Source organism: Clavelina lepadiformis, chromosome 1 (assembly GCF_947623445.1).
Source record: "Clavelina lepadiformis chromosome 1, kaClaLepa1.1, whole genome shotgun sequence".
In the NCBI taxonomy this organism is placed as follows: Eukaryota; Metazoa; Chordata; class Ascidiacea; order Aplousobranchia; family Clavelinidae; genus Clavelina; species Clavelina lepadiformis.
In genome coordinates, this window is record NC_135240.1 from 23577118 (window position 1) to 23600929 (window position 23812).

The window sequence follows — 23812 nt, forward strand, 5'->3', positions numbered from 1 at the left end:
GTGTGCAGATTGAGTTTTGTTTCTCGCGAATTTGACCTTGTTTTGCTTTAATTACAATGCTTGATGGATTTGCGAGACTTAGCTCACCCGCATTTAGTTGTTCGTTTGGATGGAATGTGCTTAAGAAGAGAAATTATTTTGCGCTTGCCAATGTTTTTCGAAATAATTGCCGGGTATTTACTTCTTACTGCAAAGCAGTTATAATCACCATTGCAACTAAGGTTGGAGATTGTGGCGCTTAGCAGATAAAAACAAAGTCACTCAGAGAAAAACTTGTCAATCAAACTTGGTATTTTATGGCGAGGTTATTGTCTAGCCTATTTGTTTGCAGATGGATAACGTGAAGCTACGTTGTTGCCACCCAAAGAGGCTGTAATTTTGCCGCAATTGTATATGCCTTGCGATATAAGATATACTCCTAAAGTTTGTGTTAAAGTTTTCTTTCGCTGCGGCCTTTATCGCTTTTTAATTTCACTTTTGGGTCAATATTTTGAACTTTTTGTCCGCTTTATCTTGTTTTGGGTCGTAACATTTGCTAATTGGTCGATCGAGCGTGGGAATACACAATGTAAAAACCACTTCCTATTTCTGCACAAGTTTTTAATTTTATTGGGAGTTAGCGCGGTTTTGTGAAGAATTCGAAAAACTTTTCGATTTTCTTGAAGCGTGTTATGAGAGAGCGCATCGCATGACAATTGTAATCTTGTTTTGAAAAATATTTGTTCAAATTATCTATTTGTTTCGTAGAAAACTTTTTAGAAACTTTTGCCAAAGGGTCTAGATAACTTCAAAACAACCTTGTTGATTCAGCTGAATTCTTGCCCAGTTTTATCTTCTTTTTTCCTGCATAACTTTCCGGAAAGTCCTAATCCGCAAGAGGAATGCTTTCCGTGAAAAATGGTTGTTTTTAATGCCGATCTTGAAGCACACCTCCATTCCTAATGTAAAACCAGAATACCTTTTCAATTTGTTACTGAAAAAAATACGTCTAATTCGGCCGTGCCTACACACTTAGCATATTACATAGTGTAAATCTTTCTGGATTAGTGTGGGTTGGGCGCATAATCAACACGAACTTGGTCAAGGCGTATATATGAGGTATTTAGTAAGGGCGGGTCAGCGAAATTGCTAAAAACAGCTCCAAAATCGTGATTGCGGTTTTGTTTACCCTATTATTTAAGTGTCATTCATCTAACCCTATTTACCTCTCCTATCAGGCCATCCTTTTAAATCCCTAACTAGGTTGATCATGATTAAGTATAAACATTTCTCTTTTACGCTGCTTTGACCTATGACGCCACACTGCTATTGTGACGTCAGTTTATGGTGCTTGATGACGATTTGGGTTAAAATCGGTCACAACATTTATAAGACTTATTTGTACTTGGTTAATTTCGGGTTTGACGACTAATATATTCCCAAACAAACGCAGCGTACGAAAGTGTCGCTGAGGTACCTACGCCTAACTCCCAACACCAGCATGGCCCGAACGTCTCGAGAAGAATCGTAATTTCGTAATTATGGTACTTCTTTCAATTTCATTTCAATGTTTGAACAGATTTCAACTTATGCATTGCTCGCCCTTGCGCATCGGGATTATTCCTGTGCAGGTATATTTAGTTATTTTCACATTCCCGACTGCTTCACGTCTTGACTTAAAAATTACCGTGAATGTTTTTCCTCTTAATCATATGTGACGTAGTTTAAACTTTGAACTTTGCAAACGACCATCGATTTCGTGCCAACGCTGCATGTACCTACGTCACAAGCACTTTTGGAAGAGGATGGGCGCGTTGTATTCAGATCGTATCCCGGATCTGTTTGTTGATGTGGATGCCCAAAAGGATGCTATCTTCTGCGGGATCGATGCAGATGTGTTTGTGGACACAATCGTTTTGTGGCTACATGCGACTTTTATTGGGTTCGATTCATGATGCAGCTCACGCTCGATAATGGCGATCTACTGTTGCTGACAGGAGTCCTTTATTTGCCTTAAAATTCCTAAAACTTTCATAATATTTGCCATTCTATCAATAGAAATTTTGCGTCGTAAAAAAATCGCGATCGAATTGCTCAAACTTACGGTCATCGCCTCACGTTTTTTACGATCGCTCCATGGATTGCTGGAATATTAAAAGCTGTTATAATATTCACAATACGGCTGCTATAAAACGTGCAACAATGAAGAGCGTTTGATTTGCTGCTAAATTCAGACCCGAAATGCCTCGAATTCTCGCGGTTTTAGTGCAGTGCTCATGAAAGTGCCATAATAAGTCCATGATTCTATTTTGAACATTTTTACAGCGCAAACGCAGGTGCGAGGCTGCATTGCTATTTTCAAAGCATTCTGTTATACCCTTATTAATATACGCGACATATGTAAAACGATGCCTTAATGTTTTCGCAATACATCCGGATTACGCATTCAACATGCCTTGCTCATCGCTGTAATTAATTTCCAGCTGTTTCTACATTTTTAGTCTAATTTCACTGCATCAGACTTCACCGTGTCTATTTATTGCAAAGCAATGCTTCTACGTCAAGCCGTTAACGACAACCTCATGTATCAACATAGCACCAGTTAGCGTTGGTTACTGAACTTTTGTAACCGCAAAGGGTATGATAAGTCGTTGACAAAAACGGACAATTTGCTCGGAATGCATTGTGCGAGTGTCGGATTTTCAAATTGTAGTGATTTCGGAAATGCGCGGTTGAAACTTGATTACAGGATTTGGACCCGGATTTTGCGACTGACAGCGTTGCACGTCAAGTTGCGAGCAGTTGCCTGAGGTTTATTGCTTACTGAAAACAGCTAATAAATTGCTGGCCTTCCGCTGCCTTTTTCTCTACTCTAAACCCAGAATGGAATTTTCCGCTCTGAAAGCCAACAACTGCATCGCGGTTTAACCCGTTGTGTTTAGTCGCTTAAAACTTGATGCTGAATCACCGTATCTATGTGAATTGCTGCAGATTTTAGCGATTTGCGTTGTTTTTTCGTCAGAAAAACTTTATCGGGGAAATTGCCAAACGATGTATTCCCGTTATGATTTGGCAGGGAGATTAATGTTAAGTGCCCGACAAAAGACGTGCCATTTCCAAGCGCGCAACAAATTACACGTTAGAGTGATTAACAATAGACAAATATGCAATACCTTGCGTCACTCGTATGGTTCGAGTGAAAAATATTTACGACTTTGGGCACCCGCAAGCCGGTACGCAGGTGCGCTTTTTTAAGATTGGCGTTATCTTTTGAAAGGGGCTCAAGCTTTCCTTGTACTACTGTGACAACCACTCACTGCCAAGTAGACGGCGCATCGACACCTGAAGCTTCGTATTTGATTGAGTGTTTTGGTTTCTCGTTTTGGCGCCCTGCTTGAAATAACCGGCAAGGCCGGGTGGTCCTCGGTTTTTCTGCCAGATTTTGTAACCTAAACATCCGCCGACGTTGTACCTTTCATGCGGGCAAATATGATAAATGTGAAAAATCGAAATGCCGCGGTTATGTTTTGCTGTGTTTCAATTAAACTGGAGATTATCGAGGATTAACATGAACTTTCCTCGGTCAACGAACCCAGCAAGTACACCAGAGTCTCACGTAGGCTGTCGGTTAACCGAAATGCATAATAGAGACCAGTGCTAGATAGGACACGTTCAACTTTGCCCTTCAATCATTTTTTGACAAGTTTTTTTTTTCCAGATGCCTTGCACCATGGCAAAATTTAAGTCTCCTATTTCACTATGATCTTTTAAATAACTCAGACGTTTTATTTATCTCCTTGCTTGCGTACATCGTAGACAAACTGTCAGCGCAAAAGATTAATGGACAGGGACCACCTGTTTCAGTTCTTGAGACCTTCGTTGTTTTCAGTTTGTTATTACAAGACCCAATATTGCCTTTTCAATTTTGCAGGATTGTTTTATATTTCGCAACAAATCGGGTTTTATTTGACACGTTTTTCAAGAATTTCAGAAAACTGTAGTTCAGTTAACACACAAGACCAGACATTCGCCATCAGGCCTACCTTTGCATCCTTGCTATTGCGACTTCGACGCACAAGGCATACAGCCTTACGCCATTCTAAAATATATTTTCGCAAAGAATATGACGTCAAAAATTTAATAAAATGAATTATGGTCGAATGTTACGCCTTCGTTGATTTACATGTGCGTTAGTAATCAGAATTACCTCGCGTTGATTCCACTAACAAAGGTACGCGATAATTACGTCAGACTTCACGTCAATTACGCCTGTCGTCAGTTGGACGTTTTACGTAAAACAAATTATAATTTTAGACGAAAGTAGTCATGCGGGTGCGTAATATGTGGCGTGAGTTTTACAAAAATTGCGACAGGCGTAATAACTCGGTGACGGCTGCAAAGAAAAAAGTGTTTGTTCTTATTAAAAACTGTGACGAATCATACACGCGGTCACGGTCATGTTTGTGTGAGGTGTTGGTCACTTATATCCCCCAAACTATGACTTGTTTTCCTCAGTGTATGTGTCTGATGTTTTGTCCCGCCGATTGTGCACTTGTTGTTCTACTTTTGGGGTCGTATTTCCCGCTTCGCAAATCGATTAATTTGGTCCGGCAGATCTGGGTGAAAACTCACCCGCCGCGTCACTTGGATGTGGGCCAAGTTCGGCTCTACACCTGCAAGAACCGGATCCAAATTTGGTAACGCAGCGATTTGCTTTTTGGATAATGTTAAAATCACGTGATCTTATCTCAAAAAGCGCCGTCCTGGTGAACTTTCAACTCGCCGAGAAAACACTTGTAAAGCAAGCGACCGTGATATCATTTTTTCCGCTTAAAACTTGGTACGAACTTGGTGCTGGTCCCCAACACCTTCTGTCGCTGCAGAAGTTTACTGAATCACCCGCTGACTCGTGTTTATAATAATGCGTCAGATATCAATTTTTATGGTTTCGGAACAATTTCCAGAAGAAATTAGCGTGTGAAAAAACAACTCCTGATCAGCGAGCGACCACACAGAGGCTACACCGTTGTTGACCAGACTTGTGCACAAATTATTAACCATTGGTTTGTTGCCAGCTAAGCAAGATTTTTTACCCGTTTGGACCTCATAATCAACAACATGTTGACCTCATTTACTTGCGGCGGTGGGGTTGGTTTTGAAAGTAGATGTGTTACGACCTGTTTGTTATAACCAGCAACAAAAAACCTGGCGGCATAACCTCAAACAACCGATGCCGGTGGCCTGAAATTGCCCAATTAACTCGACCTTTAATATTTCTCTGTGTTCGATATTGGTGACCCCGATATGGTTTAATTGGGTCTTAGAGGGCCACCTTGTCTTTGTTTTCAGTTATTGTTTGCGGTCTCTCATTTTTTCGCTTAAATCTCCGTTGTGGTTTTGCCTTTGTTGACATCTCACTCATAATATTTGTCTTTCGGGCGACATGAAAAGCTCCAACGTACCAGCTGCTCAACAAAGCTCGTCCCAAACTAGGTCGCTTACTTGCAAGCGACATCCCGAGAAGGATCGACCGGGACTAAACGCTGGTCAGAAGTTGTAATTTAACTCACACTTAGAGCACAAATTTGATACATATTTTGGAACTTAAGTGTTTTAGACCTCTAGGGAGATGCTTTGTTATAGCGTGCTCGACCACATCGGTTCGTCTTTTCTTTATTTTACAATTTATGTGCCTGTGATCAAACAGTTGTAGAAGAACAACATTGTGTGATGAATTGACCGATTATTATGTTCTCACCATATAGTTATACAAAAATTGTCACAAGCGCCTTTGCCGGGTCAGGGCGATGTGAGGTCAAAGAGCCTTTATTAATGTGTTAAAAGTATTCTGTGATGTGACCATGTATGGGCTCATCATCGTTAGTGGATGTATCATTACCTCTCACTTAAAGCCACCTTTCTACACAATTCAAGCCCATTTTTGTATCGTTTCCCTAGGTTTTTGTACAAAGGGGTCGATAGCGGTTTCGTGCCACTATCGTATCAATCACAGCAACACAGACAAATCACAGCAGGTCACCATCATTGTACGACAGCACACAAGCTGTGATTTAAATGAGGGAACGCATTTGATCATAATTCAACATTAAATATTAATGTTACTCAGTAGCTGGATCGAATAGAGATGCTGCAAGACTGCTGCATTGGCAAAATTTTTGAGTTTGGTGAAAATGTAACAGCAGTGATTACAGTGCTAGTAACGCTGCTACTGCTAGTAATTATCCAAATACACCTGGTTTGTGTATTTTGGTTGGTAGATGGTTGTCGTTAAGCGTTGCAGTGGTGGTGCCCGGTTCAAGTTTGAGGTGAGATCGGGTGAACGTGACTTTTAACACGTTGCTTTGCCAAACTCGTATCTTTGGTTTGTCATTGCGGTGTTCATTAACGGCCTTGCGACATGTGTGCGCAAGATTCTGGACGATTTGCGGCATTCTAAAATAAACCGACATTGGCGTAAAGATGTTGCTGCCGTGCAATACCACCACATACTTGTGCTTCTTATCTGCTGTACAGCAAAGTGCAACCTAACATCCTGCCAATTACTGCATTTGGTTTAAGAATGTCGTTAGCAAAATAGTTCAATCGTCGAAGCTTAATTAATTATCTTGTCACAGTTTTAAACGACATCGTTTTTATCATTTCTCCCTGTGGGAACCGACCATATGGGAAAATACAAGCCATTATTTCAATCCCTGTCGAATAGCTGTTAATTTATTGCTTCATGTTGTGGTAATGAAACAGATCTCTCGCTGGTTTAAGTCATTGAGTAAATAGCACGACGGTCCCAGTTAAAAAGCGGGAAATGCTTTTGAAAAGTGCTTGGCAACGTCGTTTCAGTTGCTTTTGTATTCGACTAATTGTCTGTGATTTTAATTGTCGGCTTTTCCTTTTCACGTTACAAAATTTTACATATATGGGTTATTTAGACGGTTATAAAATGAGATCTATATTTACTGAAGTGTTTTGCCATCAGCTTTGCAATTGCAGATGAATGAATCCACGAGAGAACGTCGCTGAAAATTCTCGTGTTTCGTCATTTATTTACCTAACGTGCCCACCTGGCCCACAGTTTCGTTTACAAATCCTTCCCTGTGTTACAAATACGTCAGATTAGATGAAAAGACGAACGAGCGGTATCTGCAAACGAAACAACGAGTCTTAGAGAAGTTTGTAGGCACGGATCCAACAGACAACTCTGTAAACAGCCCACGGGACCGCCGATATAATTAAAATCCGAACTTTTTACCTTATTCGAGCTATCGTCACGAATTGCATACGTCGTTGTGACGTATAAACAAAAGTGAGTAAATTTAAAGCGATGATTCCCTCGGTTTGCGGCAGGTCGTTTTATCTTTAGCCAGCACTTGATTTTCTCGTATCTGTGTCCACATGATGGACACTTTGTTTATTTTTTGTGGCCTTAATGCGTCATATAGGTTAGTATTTGTCACAAACAATACAAAAAGCACATGAAAGCCCCTGTTTCGCAGTGAAAAAGCACCAAAATCGAGGTTAAAATCTTAACGATCTAGTTATCATCTTTGATTGGCCCTGCAATGCAAATATGGACGTGAGCTGACCACTTCATCGGACCGAGCTCACTTCAAAGGCAAATGCATATCTCTAACCCCTTTAACCCTTCGACCTATTCAGTTTACGAGACAAGTAAGAATCCAATTAACTGTGTTGTTATGTTCTGCCTGAGATCTTTTAACATTTGAAGTGGTTACTGATGTCTAAAAGCCCTTGTAAAATTTATCTTTTCGGTCCTTAGATTTTCTTTGAGATCAGTGGCCGACGAATGCCGAACAAGTTATTGTTTTTGCAAGGTTGTTAGCGGGTAATTCCAGACATAATTATACTTGTTGACATTTACACACAATTCCTTTCACTTGGGATACAGATAGCGATCGTACTTCTTCAACTGATTCATACTGTATATGCTCGGTTCGTTACTAATTACTTTACCGCCAGCTCCACGCTGTCAAAATTTGAAGAAAACCCACGTCTCGCCCGACGGTTTTGAAAAGACAAAACATGTGCGGACGATGTTGTATTGCTATCTGCTAATGAACTGCAAAACTTACCGCACCATTGCTTCAGCCAAGTCATAGGTTGCGCGTATTTGTAAACATTGTACGAGCTTAAAAATTAAACAAAACGAATATTCGAACTTTACAAAATGTGCCTTCAAAAAGGTCAAGTTGATGTTAAGCTTCGGCTGTACTGTGACGGACCAAAGTCATCAGTGATTCACAAAGCTCTCATCCGAAGATGATTTTATCTGCGGATTTACTTCTCCTGCCACCGTATATAGCATTGGCCGAAGCGACTTTTGTCCCAAAATAGCCCACTGTTTATTACGGTGATTCAGAGCTACCTAAAATCTGACCCAATTACAAGACCAAGCAAGGCCAATTAATTGAGGCGCTCATACGTGCAAAATGAATACAGGGTTTCATTTGAATTTCATTTAAATCAATACTTAGCTATAATTAATCTAATGTATAAGTTCTTATTCTTTACTATGGCTAATTCTTTGCCATCGGTCGGCACTGTCATAGCACTTGAGAATTTACGACGTGGTTACCGAGCGGTATCGTCCTGTTTTATTGCCGTAAGACGAAGCCAGATGCAAAATAAAAGCGAACATTAAATTTATACTTTCTCGACTCATTTCATGGCTGTTCTTTGGATTTGCCAATATTTTTGCTTCATTTACATAATGACCGACAGGAAATCTTGCTAAAATCCCATTATTTTGCGATCGAAAATACATTACGATGTGGCTATAGCTCGCAAGTAGTCCAATTTCTATGGCCATTGTGGCGTGATAATAATGATTATTACTTAGTTGGGTTTGCAGAAAACCTCGTAACGTTTTGACATGCACCAAGTGTCATTGGCCACCGTTTATCTTTGGTGTCACAACCTTTTAACCCAACTTGTTTAATCGCTCGTATAACAGCGAAATCCGACGCCCATGAGGTCGAGTTTTGTTAGCTAACAAAGGTCTATGACGTCAACATCAGGGCTTTCTGACGTAGAAATATCTAAGATCCATAAAATTTCGAGTAGGGTTAATTGTGCGAGCTGATTATGTTCGCAAATCCTGCTGCTTTTTTTTGAAATTTCGATGTACTGATGAATCGATTTTGTTCTACAGATAAACAATCGACTCGTAGTTAACTTGTGTGCTCGCATTTATTCTACGAAACGAATCGGCGTTTGAAAGTGAAATCGTTATCTACCATTTAACAGTTACAAAAACCCGGCTATGCTTTTCCACTGTTTGCTTCTACTTGACTGACGTCACATGTCAACCGCACAACTGAGGCTGACCCCTGATCCAGTCACGTGATTTAATTACTTCCCAAAATATTTTACTTAATCCATTGTGACGTCAAATCTCGAATATATGGTAATTTTGTTGTGCTGGAAAGAGTTGAAAACGATTTTCTTGTCAAATTTATGAGCGCGAATTATCAACGCTGTACTTCTTATATATGGCAAATTGATGATGGATGTTCACAATTGGGAGAAAGCTTATCTGCGGGTTAAGGGACCAATTACTGTACTTCCTTGATGACTCTTTCTGCAAAAACATGTCGTTTGGGTCAAAAATATGACGAAATTAATACGTGCGAAGACATTTATGAAAAACAAAATATTGTCAAACGATATTATTTGAATATGTTGTCGTCGAATGCTTGTAAGTGTCAAAACACGCGCCTCATATTCGCATATTACCAACAAAACCTCACAAAATTTACGATCCAGCCAACTTCCGTTATTCACAGTTCAACACTTCGCTAAAACCCATCAGCATATTCAGATTGATTCCAGAACATTTTTGCATCTTTGGTTGGGAGAAAGGTCGTTTCTACGTCCGTAAAATCCGCAACTTATCGGAACTGACGGCTGTGTTTTGGCCGAATTCTTGAAAATATCTTACAAGGACGCTGAACAAATAATGACTGAGATTATATTGTCTCTTACTCCCAGTTGTTTACGATCGCTGAGTTAAAAAGCAATCCCATTCATCGTTTGATGTGACATTTCATTACATTTCCCTTTCGTTAAACGAAAAAGACATCGAACTTTTACAGCGGATTTATGGTGTTTTGTAACTGAGTAAGGTTTTCCGTAATTATCCAGCTTTCCTTCTATCACTATCATTGCTTTACGCCAAATAACTGGCAGATGATGCAGACAAGATAACAGACAGTTTGTGACGGGAAGTGCATTATATGAAGATGCGGAGCAATTTGTTTTTTCCTGCTGGTGGCTACCAGCTATATTACCGGTTTACTACGTCACTGATTTTCCACTAAGGCCTATAAGCAGAGGTCAGATAGTTGCAAAAACAAGCCTAAAAACAAGGCACATGTCAGCATGTTATATTTGCATGCACGTGGTCACCACCCCGTTCTCTGATGACCGTAATTCAATTCTTTCCCTATTGTGGGCACTTCTATTTATTTTATCCATCTTTCATGGCGTCACGAAACAAATTGGGCGGAACGGAACAATTTTTTAATCACAAAATGGCATCATGCTATGACGCCACTGGTATCTCGATAATTGCTTAAAAATTGACGTCGGCATTTTTAACAATAAATGGCACTTATAACAATTGACCAAAAATGGTTCTAATACAAGTTTTTTAATGTTTAATCGCGTAATGTTTTTTGTTGCTTTACTCACCGGTGGTCTGCTAATACAAGTTAAATGCAGGATAGATCCAGCTGCAGCACTTAACGTATTTCTAAGTAAATGTTTTACGGTTGCATCAGCGTAATATCGTGCGTATTTGCGGTCGAAATTATTTCAACAACTGAAGTTGTCAAGTACATGCTGCAGTTGTTTTTCGTCGGAGTTGAAGTCTCTGTTGCCCCGAGCAACGTGTGTTTTGCACCCGCGTTAGTGATATTGCTTGTTGGTTGATGGGAAACAAACAAGCGAAAAGGCGATTTTTTACGGTAGATAGTGACGTCACGATATGTAAATTTTTAGTTGGAGTTTGTCTTATTTATCATGAGCGGCTTGAAATTTTACGCCCGTCACCCACTGGGTATACACTCATGCCATTATCTATAGATTCACCAGGAAAACTAAACCGGCAAACTCAAAATATTTTTAGGGGAGTAGTTATCTTAAAAACGTGTGTACAAGCGTCAAATTCTTTAATAGGACGTCGGACAAAGCCTTTCATGTCAAACTTCTGATCTTACGCGATTCTTTGATCTTCACACTTGTCGTGAAGAAAAAAGCGACAACTTGGAATAAGATTTTGACGCCTTTGCTGAAGTTTTGTGATTTTCGGTGCTTGATTTAATTGGCGCCATTTTCAAATATTTTCAGCCAGTGTGCAAATTATTTAAAACTTTCGTTTAAAATTGTTGAAAATACCAGATAATTTATGTCTATGAATGATCAGTATGATGGATGTGTTTTATCTTTTGATGACTTTGACGAGCGAAACGCCGACACGTTCATTTTAGTCGGAATTTTGAAAAAATCTTGATTCGAGTTGAGTTGAGTCGCATTCCATTATTATACGGTCGGTGGATTGGCGATCTAGTCACATCGATAAAATGCGGATGTGTGCGGATGTTAAGTCAACGTAAATTCCAACTGGCTAGTCACCTGAAAACAACGTCATGCGAAATTCGGCAAAATTTTTAAAAATAAGCGAATAAAAATGTGTATTTTTCATAAAATATTTTTCTGAAAAAAAATTGTTTAAGAGACTCCACCAAGAATTTTTGCAACTCTATGAACCTTGCCTCTTCCCTCACCACATAATCTAATTAACTCCAACAAACCCGGGATCAAGAGAAGATGAATATTCAATTATAGATTGCTAATCATCAGGAGAAAACGGATTTAGTAATGCCGCTGCAGAAATATCTCTTTAAACAATGAATCATATTTGCATTTAACGTGGTTGTACATTTTTTATATACATACATGTTTAAAGGTATTTGTTGAATTTACGTGATCCCGTACTAGCGAAATCGATTACTCCAAAATACTCGGGAAGTACCGACATACGAGCTACTTGAACGTTTTCCTTCACAATTTCAAGTGCCAAATGATCATTTTGAAACATTTCGTCATATTTGTACAACTATAACACATCTGCTACGCATTACCAATTATTTCTCCTTAATGGTGACTTATTTCTCCTTTAATTGTGACGTCACATTGCGACCTATTGTTTTGCATGAGTGATTTTCACAACGGGTTAGTGATTTGTCGCAAAGAAATGTGGTTTTATTCATGGCGATCACGTGAGTTTGTCACCGAAATACTTGTGCTAATCGAAGGGGATTCCCCGAAATTTGAACCATCGCAAACGGAGACACTTAATAGTGGGCAGCAAACATTCTCACATTACAGCACTGTTTGAGTCAATATCGTCCCTGCGGTCAAACCTACATATTATATAGAAATAAGGGACGTGAGTCACTTGAAATTCGTATGTGGTCGCATGGGTATATTTCCCCAGACACTTTGCTATCCGCCGGCCCCGATTTGACACCAAGTTATGACCACAGTTGTTATTCGCCTATTCGGTGATGATCTCTGGTCACACTTGTGGTTGGAGGCGTGGTCAACGAATATTGCCTCAGTTACTTTGGTTAAACTGGACTTTGGATTCGTCTTCATCGCACACCGTTAACATATTTTTGCTGCTATCTTTCATAAGTGTTAAACAAACTTTTTGTTTGTGGTGTTGTTTGCTGGTCAAAAATTAATTATCGACGGTTTTTACTTAAAGTTTTTACTTTTTACTTCAGTGACGGCGTTTATCAGAAATACAACAACAGTTTTTGACTTTTGAGAATGTTTTGTTGTGATGTCAAAGCCGAAAAACGTAAGTCGTACGCCGTACACTTACGCACGTTGGTTCAATGATACTATCACGACTGCATATATTCGCTTGACCCGTCATCTTTCATGCCTTGGTTATGATTTTGTGACGCCATTTTCGGCAGTGTATATACGTCACAAAGGAAAGGAAACTCCCGCTGACAAGTTCTATTCCAATTAGCGATTCACAAACGACAACTCTGCACAGAGATCACTTCATTTGCTCAAGCAGTGGCTAAAACCGCCGACACAAGCATTAACTACCACCTTTGATTGACACATTGCTTTGTGACGAAGCGTACCCTTGCAAACACACATTTCTTTAAGGGTGCGCGTACGTATTTGTTTACACTATAAGCGAGTATACGTTGTGAGTTGTGCTTTTGGATTAGGACTCTGTCTGTTCCTTGTAGTTTTACGACGCAGGCGATTGAATGATAAGGTTTTTTGGTGCTTGTCTGTTCATAGTCACTCTCAAAATTGCGTGCGAACCTTGTCAAACTTTGTCAAATGTTATCTTTGAAACACAGCCTTGCGTGCGTGTGGCATTGCAGCTGCACTGTTTTGTGTTGCCGGCCTGTAATATTTTGTGTTTGTATTAAATATCCAAAATAGTAATCGTCAAATAGTGCCTTACACAATTTTGCGGATTTTAGCAAAATGTTTCCAGGAAAAGAATTAAAAGAATGATTTCACAAAATACCAAGACTTATATAGTCATACTTAATAGCTTTCAAACTGGTACCTTTGAGCTAGTGATGTTAGTCCTATCCAAACCAACTGCACCAGACAAGAGCATAATTACGTCGGATTTGATCAACACCGACATTAGAACGTGTATTCATGAATCATGTTTCCATTTCCTATAACCTCCATCCAGCATAAGTTACGGTGTTGTGGTGTACGACAGAGCAGATCACCTTCGTCAGCTAATGACCGTGACTCATTCGATAGCTCCGGAACTTTCGATTTTTAGACATAATGTGTAGAATTTTCACAGTTTTCTGTCAAAATAAGATTGTTTGCATAAGAGCTACCTAATATCAGTGGTAAAGTTCCTATTTTCAATTATTTTTGACCTATACTGTTTAAGTTTATCAATCGCTTTGGACCGAATTCAACTTTACAAAATTTTACTGTTATGCTTCGGCATACTTTGCTGTTATGTGAAAATCGATGACCTCCAAGCAGACTTTGTTCAAATAGTCAATGTTTGTAAAAATGTGTGTATGACGTCAAGGATACTTAAAGGAAATAACTGGCAGCGCTTTTTGTTGTGTGTTCACATTTCACATGGTCAATAGCAGAAGTAGCAGTATTAACCCTGGCTCTTGCGTGTAATCGTCACGATTTACTACCTCTCGCGTTAGCGCTGGTTTAAAGAAGCGACTGGCTCCAACGAACTTGCTAATTCCTGCATCCTGTCGTTTTGATGCTTTTGTGACGCAACAAAGGTTCTCGGTGACTTCAAAAAACGAGGTCACGGCGAAAGTGTTTATCCGGTTGGATATGTCACTTGCGTTGGATTATCATCTTGCAGACAATAAAGATCCATTTCCTGTCTTTAATAGATTTCCCTTCAGATGGCATTAACATGAAATGGTGAAATAAACATTCGTCCAAGTATCGATTTGAATGACTGTAATGGAATTTCAAAAATATATAAATCTGTCCTGTCACGATACGTTCGTTATAGACTATCATTACAATACTTCACAACAGTATAGCACTTAATGTTATATCGGACTTTTGCCCTCCATAGCTTGATTTCCTAATAAACCTATAGAGAATGTGGATGTAATTATTAGTTGTTGCATATTTGTGTGAAACGTAACTCATAATCTGCATTCACGTGTTTATTGGTTATGCGACCATCAATAGTCAAAAATAGTTCATGGTGGTCAATGATTTATACAGTCGAGTGCAAATAACAGTGCTTTTTACATGGTAATCATGGTCGGAACGCAAATTAAAATTCGAGGACTTGTGCGAGGCCTTAGCCCTCAAATCGTCAGCTCGTAATGTCGTCAGTTAACGATAGGCGATACGGCCTACTTCCTGTCCAGTAATGTTAAGGATCTTGGGCGTTGTAATCATTTGCCATACTTGTACTATCTCTAATATCGTCACGTGTTAAAGGAGAGAATATTGTGCCGGGGCAACCGCCTGTATTCAACACAGATCCTACGACAAATGAAAACGTCAAATGTGACTTGGATTTGTTGATAGGATATCGTTATAAACAGTGGTGCGTTACCGCATAAATCATGTTTAGTGAGTTTATTTAATAAACGTCAAATCGCATCTGTAAATAACGATCCCTCGCAGAACCATGTCTGCTTCGGTATTTACATTATCTTGACTTCTTTCCTATCAGTTAGATAAACTCTTCTCCTATTTTTGGAGTAGTGAGGCTATATTTGAATGGGACAAAATGTACAATTTGTGATATGTTACTTGTACTAAGGCGTATGTGATATTTGCCAGCATTAGAGCAAATAGGTTCAGCAATTACTTGTTTGTCTCGGTTGGAAAAACATTTCGTCCCTCTTGGACACGGCAAATTTTCCTTAATCGACGAAAACAAGCAGAACTGGTCACGTGATGCGACAGAATTGTGATTCAGTTGGGTTTCGTTTCCGCCCTCCGCCCCAAAATGGGAGTTGGCGAAAAAAAGTTTACAATTTCATTCACCTCAAACCGGGTTCAACCCTAATTCCCAAGCGAACTGCCAGCCAGAGATCTTGGTTTCCTTGCACAGCGTGTAGCTGTTGGACGCCCGTGCGCAGAAACAAGGTCGACCACAAAGCCGATTTCCAACTAGTCGCCCTACAAGCTTGTAGTTGGAGTTCTTACTACTCCCGTTTATGTCAATCTCTGACAATTCCACACCGGGCGAGATTATCGCTATGAAGATTCGTTGCTTTTACTACTCGGTTATGACGTCACAATTTGTTATTGTGGTTGTGTCGAGTCATATCCCTTAGAGTTTAGACTGTATTGTACAAATATGGATAATGTGTTTGTTATTGTGCATGTCGAGGAAATTACGGGCTATATAGACCCTAAGGCCTGCGGTTACACGCCTATCTATTTCTGTGCGAGACCTATTATGTACTTCAATCAGCGACGAATGGCCAATATTATAATTAGACCATTTATTTTTGCTGACCAACAACGTTATTCACATGATGCAGCACAATGAATTTATTATAGGAAAAAAAAACTACACTACAGACGTAACAAAAAGCGTATGATCGATCTTATGTTAAGACGAGGTTGGCGGGAAAGCGAATTTTAAGTGATTTGATGCATTACAGCAAAGGCCCCAGGCGAGAAATCGAACGAGTCGTGGCAATGCAGTGAAGTAGGTACGTGGATTCCTCGGGTTCTCACAAATTTCTGGATTCAGCATTTTTATGCTGAAAACTCACCGTTTTCAGACAAGAAACGTGTTTAACGATTGAAGTGCAGAAAGACATGTTGTTGACATTAAAAATAAAGCCGACGTTGCTGTCAAAATTACCGGAACACATGATAGATCGAAAATGTGATACGTATCAGATCAAGCACATTTTTATAGCCTAAGCGAACCACCCATAGCACATCTGCAACCACACGTTCATCCATCAAGGAAACTTAACTACTTTTAATGGAAGCGTTCGGGTTTTGAAAACAAGCAATATTACTTAAAGATGTATATATTGTGATCGTATGCGGTGTGTAAGTGGCTTATGTAACAAAACCGCTTATGTGACGCTGTTGGATGCTAATATAATGGATTTTGCATTGAAGGTTTCAGCAAACATTAAAATAATGAACACGTTGCCAGACTTGTCGGTCAGTACATAGTGATTGTTTTAAATCTTCGGTTCTGCATGTTCATTTTTAACTGGTTAAGCTAAACTGTTTTCTTCGATTTGTTCCTTGGTTTACTTGACTGAAGAGTAAATTGTGAATGAATGAATGTGAATTGTGAAATAGTTGAATGTGTTGCCGAATTTGTTAGCGTTTTTGCCCAATCTTCAAGAAAAGTAACCAATATATTATTGTAGCCTCACAGACATTCTTGATTTCTAAAAGGTCAAACAGATAATTTTCCCATATAATGAGGTTTAATGCTGTCTTCGCAAAAACTTTGCATTGTTCTTTTTGCGTATTCTTACCTGATTCAGCGGTTTTACAAAAAGCAAGAGGTTTTAATTTGTTAGTTTAGTTTTTGCACAATAATAGCAGTTGAGTTCGTGTTAATTTAAGGCGGTGATTTTGTCTTTTCCGAACCGCCAAGTCTCGACCGACGATCTTGGTCGAAGGAAAAGAGAGAATTATTTGTTCCACTACAACGAAGAATCGTCGACGATTTCTTTTTTCTTTTTTTTTGCGATGTCGAGACAGGTAAAAAGAAAACGATACCGCTCGTCTCGTCAGTTCAGAGCAGACTGTCGTGTAAGGCTTGTAGTGCGGACGTCGTTTGCGAAGTTGAAGTCTTAGTCATCCGTATTGCGGGGGTGAGTGGTTGGGAATGATGAGATTTATATTCGATATAGGACACCGTAGCACCTCAAGCAAAAGGAAGTAGAATTTACTGTCTGAAAATGTCGAGGTTTGGTTATTTCGACTCATATTCGAAGTCTTCGCAACTTGGAAGTAACCTCATTTTTTCAACGCCGTAGCTTCTATTGGATTGCTAACTAGCTGAATATTTTAACAGCCTTCATAGTTGGATTACATTGGTGCTTACTGGTCAGTAAGCGCAATTTTACAGAAGTTGGTCATAATTAAAGATCTAGAGATCTTTCGAGGTTATGATTTGGTACGTTTCTATGGCAAGCCTCTGGTTTTGTCATTGGTTTGTTTTGGAAGGGTGCGTTCACAGAACTATTTCTTGCGGTGTTTGAAAGAATAACTTCATTTGTTCTTTGTTTGCGCAGCTTGTAAAAACAAAGTTATTCCGTGAATAAAGCCTTGTATGTTAACGTCAACTGCTTTTTAAATCTATTTATTGATGCTTCACGCCTGTTAGCTGAGTTAATAGAATGCCCTTACAAGCCAGCGCCTACCCGCAAGGATTTCTAATGAATCGCCGAAGTTGCGAGGGCACCATGAGAAAAGACACTTTGTCGAAAGCGATCTTCGATATGAATCACAGAAGTATTCAAAGTGACCCAGGAATATGCTTTAGACTGCAACGACCGGACAGCTCTACTTTAATAAGCGACAGAATTATGAGAAAACTTGAAGAGGCCAGAGCGGACCTAAACTCACGCCAAGTTGTCATGCGTCGTCGCAACACCAGCCATTCGTTGTACACCGCCGCCGGATTTAGCGATTCGTTTTCCGGCCGTGCGGGAATATCAAAGCCGGGCTTTCCTTTTTACCCAACCGAACAATGTTTGTACGAGCTGGACTCGCAGGAATGCAAGCAACAAAGAAATAGTAACAACAGACGGGTATATGTGTTGGATTCACAGTTACTCGACCATTCTTACTCGTCCGGTCGGGTCAAGAGCACATCCCTCTCCTCATCCGCCACCAGCTTGTACTCAGAGGATGCAGATCAGATAATGCGCTCCTCCATGAACGCTTCCCCCATCCCATCCTTCGCATCCGAGTGTCCATCTTCAATGAGATTTGGATCGTACCCTAGTCTGTGTAGTCTGATTGATGAAGACGAAAACTGCTCCCCTAAAATCGATTCCTCTTTCGAAGAAACATCCTACCTCAATAATAATAACAACAGCAACGGAGAGGATCAAGGAATTATTAAAATTGATGGAAACATTCTCGTTGTAAATCTTCGGAATTTTCGCCAAGAAGATGATGATGAGTTATCCTCAAAATCTCATGTCCTTGTTGCATCATCTGATCTTCCGACTTCTGCCGAAGAAACAAAATCGAGCGGAAGCTGCACCTGGTTGAATCAGGTTGGTGTTACTCTCGGCCCACGCTTTTACATAAATAGTAGTTCAGGTCAAGCCAGCGGCCAATTAATCAGTCACCTTGCTCTTTTTGTTTGTGTCCAGTTGGTCCTGGATTGGATTTGTTTGAACTGCTTGGTTTGTTTTTGGTCAGCTTGTGTTAGACTTGATGAGTCCGTTTGTTGGTTTTGTTCTTACACGGTCATCGCATTTCTTTGAACGCCGTCGGGCACTAAAAATGTCGCTGCAGTAAAAATGGTACAATAAGTCTAACGTGTGCATGACTTTTGAGCGAAATAATACGTGGAATTTAGAAAAATGTTCGACTTGTTTTAGACGACTGAATTGACTTGCTTCGAAGTTTTCGGTTGGTTTTTCACCGGAACTGATCTGCCCTAAGTAATACTACGAACTTTGCGTGTGCGCCGGGCGTAATTTAATTAGCTTTGATGTCATTAAGCTTCGGATAATAACCCATGTTTAACCATTTAATGTTTACACCTGCCTATATCGATAGCTAAATCAGCTTACAGGTAACCACTGACCCAACCAAAATTGGCGATCTTGAAGGCTAATGGCTTGATATTAAGGATTGGCGCGATTGCGTTATGTTTACGCCAGATCTGTACCGCGTGGGTAGGCGAATTCCGGTCTTGCTGCGTCGTGTGTACTTAATGCGATTTCAGCATTATGGCAAAATTGCTTACACGTTTCAGACGCAAAACAGCGGGAGACTCTTCTAGTTAATTACATTGCGTCGCCGTTTCGCCAAACAACAGAAAACGTCCTTTATAAATGTGCCACCTAACCAGTCTGTTGCAGAACAACCATAAATCGTTCTCAATAACGACGCACTCTTTAGTTTTACGACCATCGCACTATAGGCGAGCATCGCCGCCGCCCTTATTCGACAGATCTTTAACCTGCAATATAAAACCTTTGGCCACAACGTTTACGAATTACCAAATTACACCTTATTGTTGGCCGATGAATGAGAAAGTTCCGTTATTGGTTAAGCAATAAAGGAGATCGTAAAGTTTTGCTTCTTACTGGTATATTACAGGGTTTACAGCTTATCATATAATGCGTTGCTGTGCGTGAACGGAAGGTCGGGGTTTTGTAACCTATACTTGGCATTGTTGTATATTACCAGGTTTAAGGTTCAATATTGGGGTATTGCCTTTACAAATCTTGGCACGCTTTGTTTTGATTTATCACCCAGCCTCACGTGTGGCCCCGTTGTTGGTGCAGATTGCTCCTTAGGTGACCTAGAGAAAAGAGTTTTTGTTTTTAAAGTAAATTTCTCCCACTATAATCGTCTGAAATTACCAGATCAACTTACACGATTGTAAAAATCGAAAGTCACAAATCAACTGGGGTTGGTGGTCGGTTGCGTCATTTTCATTGAACTGGAAGAGCTGACACATGCCTACCTGATAAACTGCTTGTTAATATGTTTGGTCATAACTGCTGGACGAAAAATATTTGTGCGTGGATCACAACGAAAATTTTGTTTACGATAGAGGTCCGGACAGTTTAGAAAGTCCACCCTGACGAGTGACCAACAATTCGCGAAAGTAAATCGTGCGAAATTAAGATCGCCGGGTCACCATTAATAGCAACAACAATTACATTTTCTCTTGTAATTTGAAACTAAAATGCAGTGTTTGATCGAACGCGCGCGACACGGCATCGAAGTATTCGAGTTCATTTGAGGTCGGCACCCAACTTTGGTTGGATCAGGTGGCTCACTCAAGTGGACGCGTGTTGGAAGGAATTTGACTTGATATGGCCGGTTATGGTACATGAGAGCGCCACTTACAATAGCTCTGAGCCGATTTACATATTTCTAGATCAAGAATGTCTTATTTTAACTTAAAAGGAATCCTTAAGTGCTTTTTCTAGCTCTTCGTTTTCGTCTTCGTTTTTGAACGGATGATAAGATCTGTGGATCTTGCTGTGGTTTTGACGAATTTAGCTGAAATCTTTCTTCTTTTGCAGCTCAAAGATAATCTCAACACCGACGATGACGCAGAAGATGAAGACATTGAGCAATGCGCCATTAGCGAGTTCTGGCGTTTCGAGGAGGAGGCCCGCCGCTGGTCAAGGATGGACAGCAAGGCGTCAGCTACGGACAGTCCGACGCCCAGACTGTCTTCAAGTGACCACTCAAGGCTGCCGCAACATTACATGGATGAAATTCGCGAGGTAAACCGCAAGTGATTTTTTTATTTTGCCTCGATTTATTGTGTTATGTTAGGATGCTTAAGTGTTAGTTGCTAATTCTCTCGCTTTTCATTTTGATGAAAGCTCCTTCCGCTTAATTGTCTCTAGCATACTGACAGCTGTTACTTTGACGTCACAATGCGGATTCTAGTTTTCCTTTTATTATTGCCGAAATAGAAAAAATCAATCGTCTGCGTTTTTATCAAAGGCTGGACATTTAAAATATGTTGTTTGTGACGAATTTTCCATTTATTTTATATCTTCTTTTTGCTTTCTGGATGTTAATAAATTTAGTTTCGTGCGTAGAAAAGCAATTGCAGCGTCGAAAACAAGATAAAAGTGACATTTCTAATGAAATTTCGCATGTTTTCCACAGGATGACAACAGCGATGTTTTTACCAATAATCGATTGACGTCGACGGAAGCCGCAGATCCCGTCAAAATGAATCAAATTATTCCGCAGAAACAGTGGATCAACCCCGATAGCGACGTCTCAGACAGATCGGCAACTCCAAAAAACTTCAAAGTAAAACCGAACAGTTTCCTGAAACGAGTTGGTGGCGATTTGAAGAAGCTCGGCTCCTTCAGAAGGAAGGAATTACTGCAAAGAGCAAATTCCACCGACGCAACGATCGAAACCGAACTAGTGAAAGCACCAAAGAACAGATCGAACGCAGAGAGCAGAAGCAAAAGCTGGAGGAAGAATAAGAGGATTGTGATCGGAGAACCAATGCTCCAGAGTGGCCACGAGAAAGTTGATATGATGAAGTGTGTCCCGATTGATGTGACCAGTCAGGGGATAAAAGAACTTCAAAACCAACATCGTGGACGTAAAGGATCCTCTCAGTCCCTTTTTAGTTCCTCCTCTTCTTCCGGTGGTGCGAGCACCGCATCCACACCCGCCTGTCGTACTAGAACGTTCCCAGAGGTTAGTATTAGTCAGACAACTGCATAATACTGTACAGTACATTGCTGTAATGACGACTTCTGAAGATATTTCTTTAGCAGCATCCAGGAAGCTAACATTTTTCATTGTCTCATTTTAGGATATCTCCAATGACACCTCGGAGTTACCAAGCCGAACTCACATGACCTTGGAGCTGAATCCCGTTTCCCGTCTCAGCCAGCAGGAGCGAGATGCTATGTTTGTTATCCCGCTGGGCTACAAACCCGGAACCTTTCCATCTGCCATCCGGGAGAAAGGTGATGCAGATGAGATCCCATTTTCTGCTCCGTCATCTGCTTCCTCCACAAGGAGCCATTCCGCGTCTGATTCCTTCCAGCCTCTGGTCAACGATACGCGAAAGAACAGTCGCCCAATGAGCATCTACGATAATCTTCCGGACACTGCTCTTCAGGGCGATGCATCCGCCCAAGATCTTATCAACATCATGGATCCCGGAATTCTCGGAGGAGTAGATGACTCTGGAGTCTATGACGGAAGTCAAGAGTCGTTGGATATAAATTTTTCAATCCCGGATACGGCGTGCTGGAGTGTGGATGACATCGTAGAGCTCACTCAGTCGCTCCAAGAGAAGGTGAGTAGCTGGGAAGAGGAGAGTCCAGATGAGGAGAAAGCCGATAATTTGGATACAAGCTCCGTGGATACATTTGACCGTCACATTCCGACAACGGTCGAAGTCTTACCCTCTTACAGTTCAGAGGTGGGCAAAAATCTGAAGTAGAAATCTCAGGAATTTTTCAATAGCACTTGAGATTAGCAATTTTAGGAATTCTTTGCCTTTCATCTTCCGCTGAACGTTAAAATTTGATGGACAGATGAGATAATAACCCGCAAACAGCTGCGATTTCTAGTTTATTGAAGCACTTCACATAACTGAGATGCCTTTGCATTTCTTAGATCACTGCTAACGACGTTTTTTCAATCTTTACAGAACGTCTCAAATATTGACGATGAAAATGACGCAGCCAACCTGACCAATGGCGAGTCACGAACGCAGTAAGTTGATTGTGACATCATAATAGAAAAAGCTTGCCTTTTGATGTCGTCTGTCGTGTTTATTTCAAAATTTGTTTAAGGCAATCGCGATGAAATGTGTCATCGACGGGCTGCTGCCAAAAATTACCGGATCGTATTGGCGCAGAAAATTGTTTTCTTAAGCCAGCTGTCATAAGAATTCCGCGATAAAATGCTGTCAAAATTGCGCTAGCTTCTTTACGGCTGATGTTCAAATCATGAATTACGGAAATGAGCTGAACGTAACCACATCAATGCAAATTAAGGTGTTTTCGCAAATTTCTCGACACTTAAAAGGCAAAAACGCCGAAAGCATAGAAGACCAGTATTCGGCCGACAGAACTCATTCTTCTGGAGCGAAATCACGCGGAACTTCGAGACGTTTACCAACAGAAAATCATTGCCGCTAATGGTTATACGCCCTTTTTGAAGGAAAGTTATGCAACCAATAAATGCCCACATCAGTAAGCGCATCGATAAAAATTTGATGCGAGCTACATATTAAGTGTACGTTTCGACCTTGAGAAATGTGTCGAATTGCGGCAACGCCTATACTCAAAATAACCACAGCAAAGCACCAAATGTAATTTAAATGGCACAAATGCATTACCGTAAATCAAAGCGCAAACCAATCAAGCAGTCCGGAAAAATAAGTCACCGCACAAACGAGCGTTAATCAAGCGAGTGAAACAGGTCGACTGGTTTATAGGATCGGTCGAGCTCGTTGGTGATATGATGCTCATTAACGTTCAACGATATTGGCTTGTTTTAGGGTAAAGTAGCCACCAGTATCAATCGCACGTGTCGTGTA

General features: G+C 40.4%; 1 protein-coding gene across 1 annotated transcript in view; it reads left to right on the top strand.

Moving 5' to 3' along the window:
• The window catches only part of LOC143446688 (uncharacterized), a 57398-nt gene that overhangs the window by 30729 nt on the left and 2857 nt on the right, over positions 1-23812 (top strand). The window contains exons 9-12 of the mRNA XM_076946477.1: positions 20799-21005; positions 21400-21951; positions 22070-22687; positions 22919-22983. Coding sequence (XP_076802592.1) covers positions 20799-21005; positions 21400-21951; positions 22070-22687; positions 22919-22983 — 1442 coding nt within the window. The remainder of the gene's footprint in view (positions 1-20798; positions 21006-21399; positions 21952-22069; positions 22688-22918; positions 22984-23812) is intronic.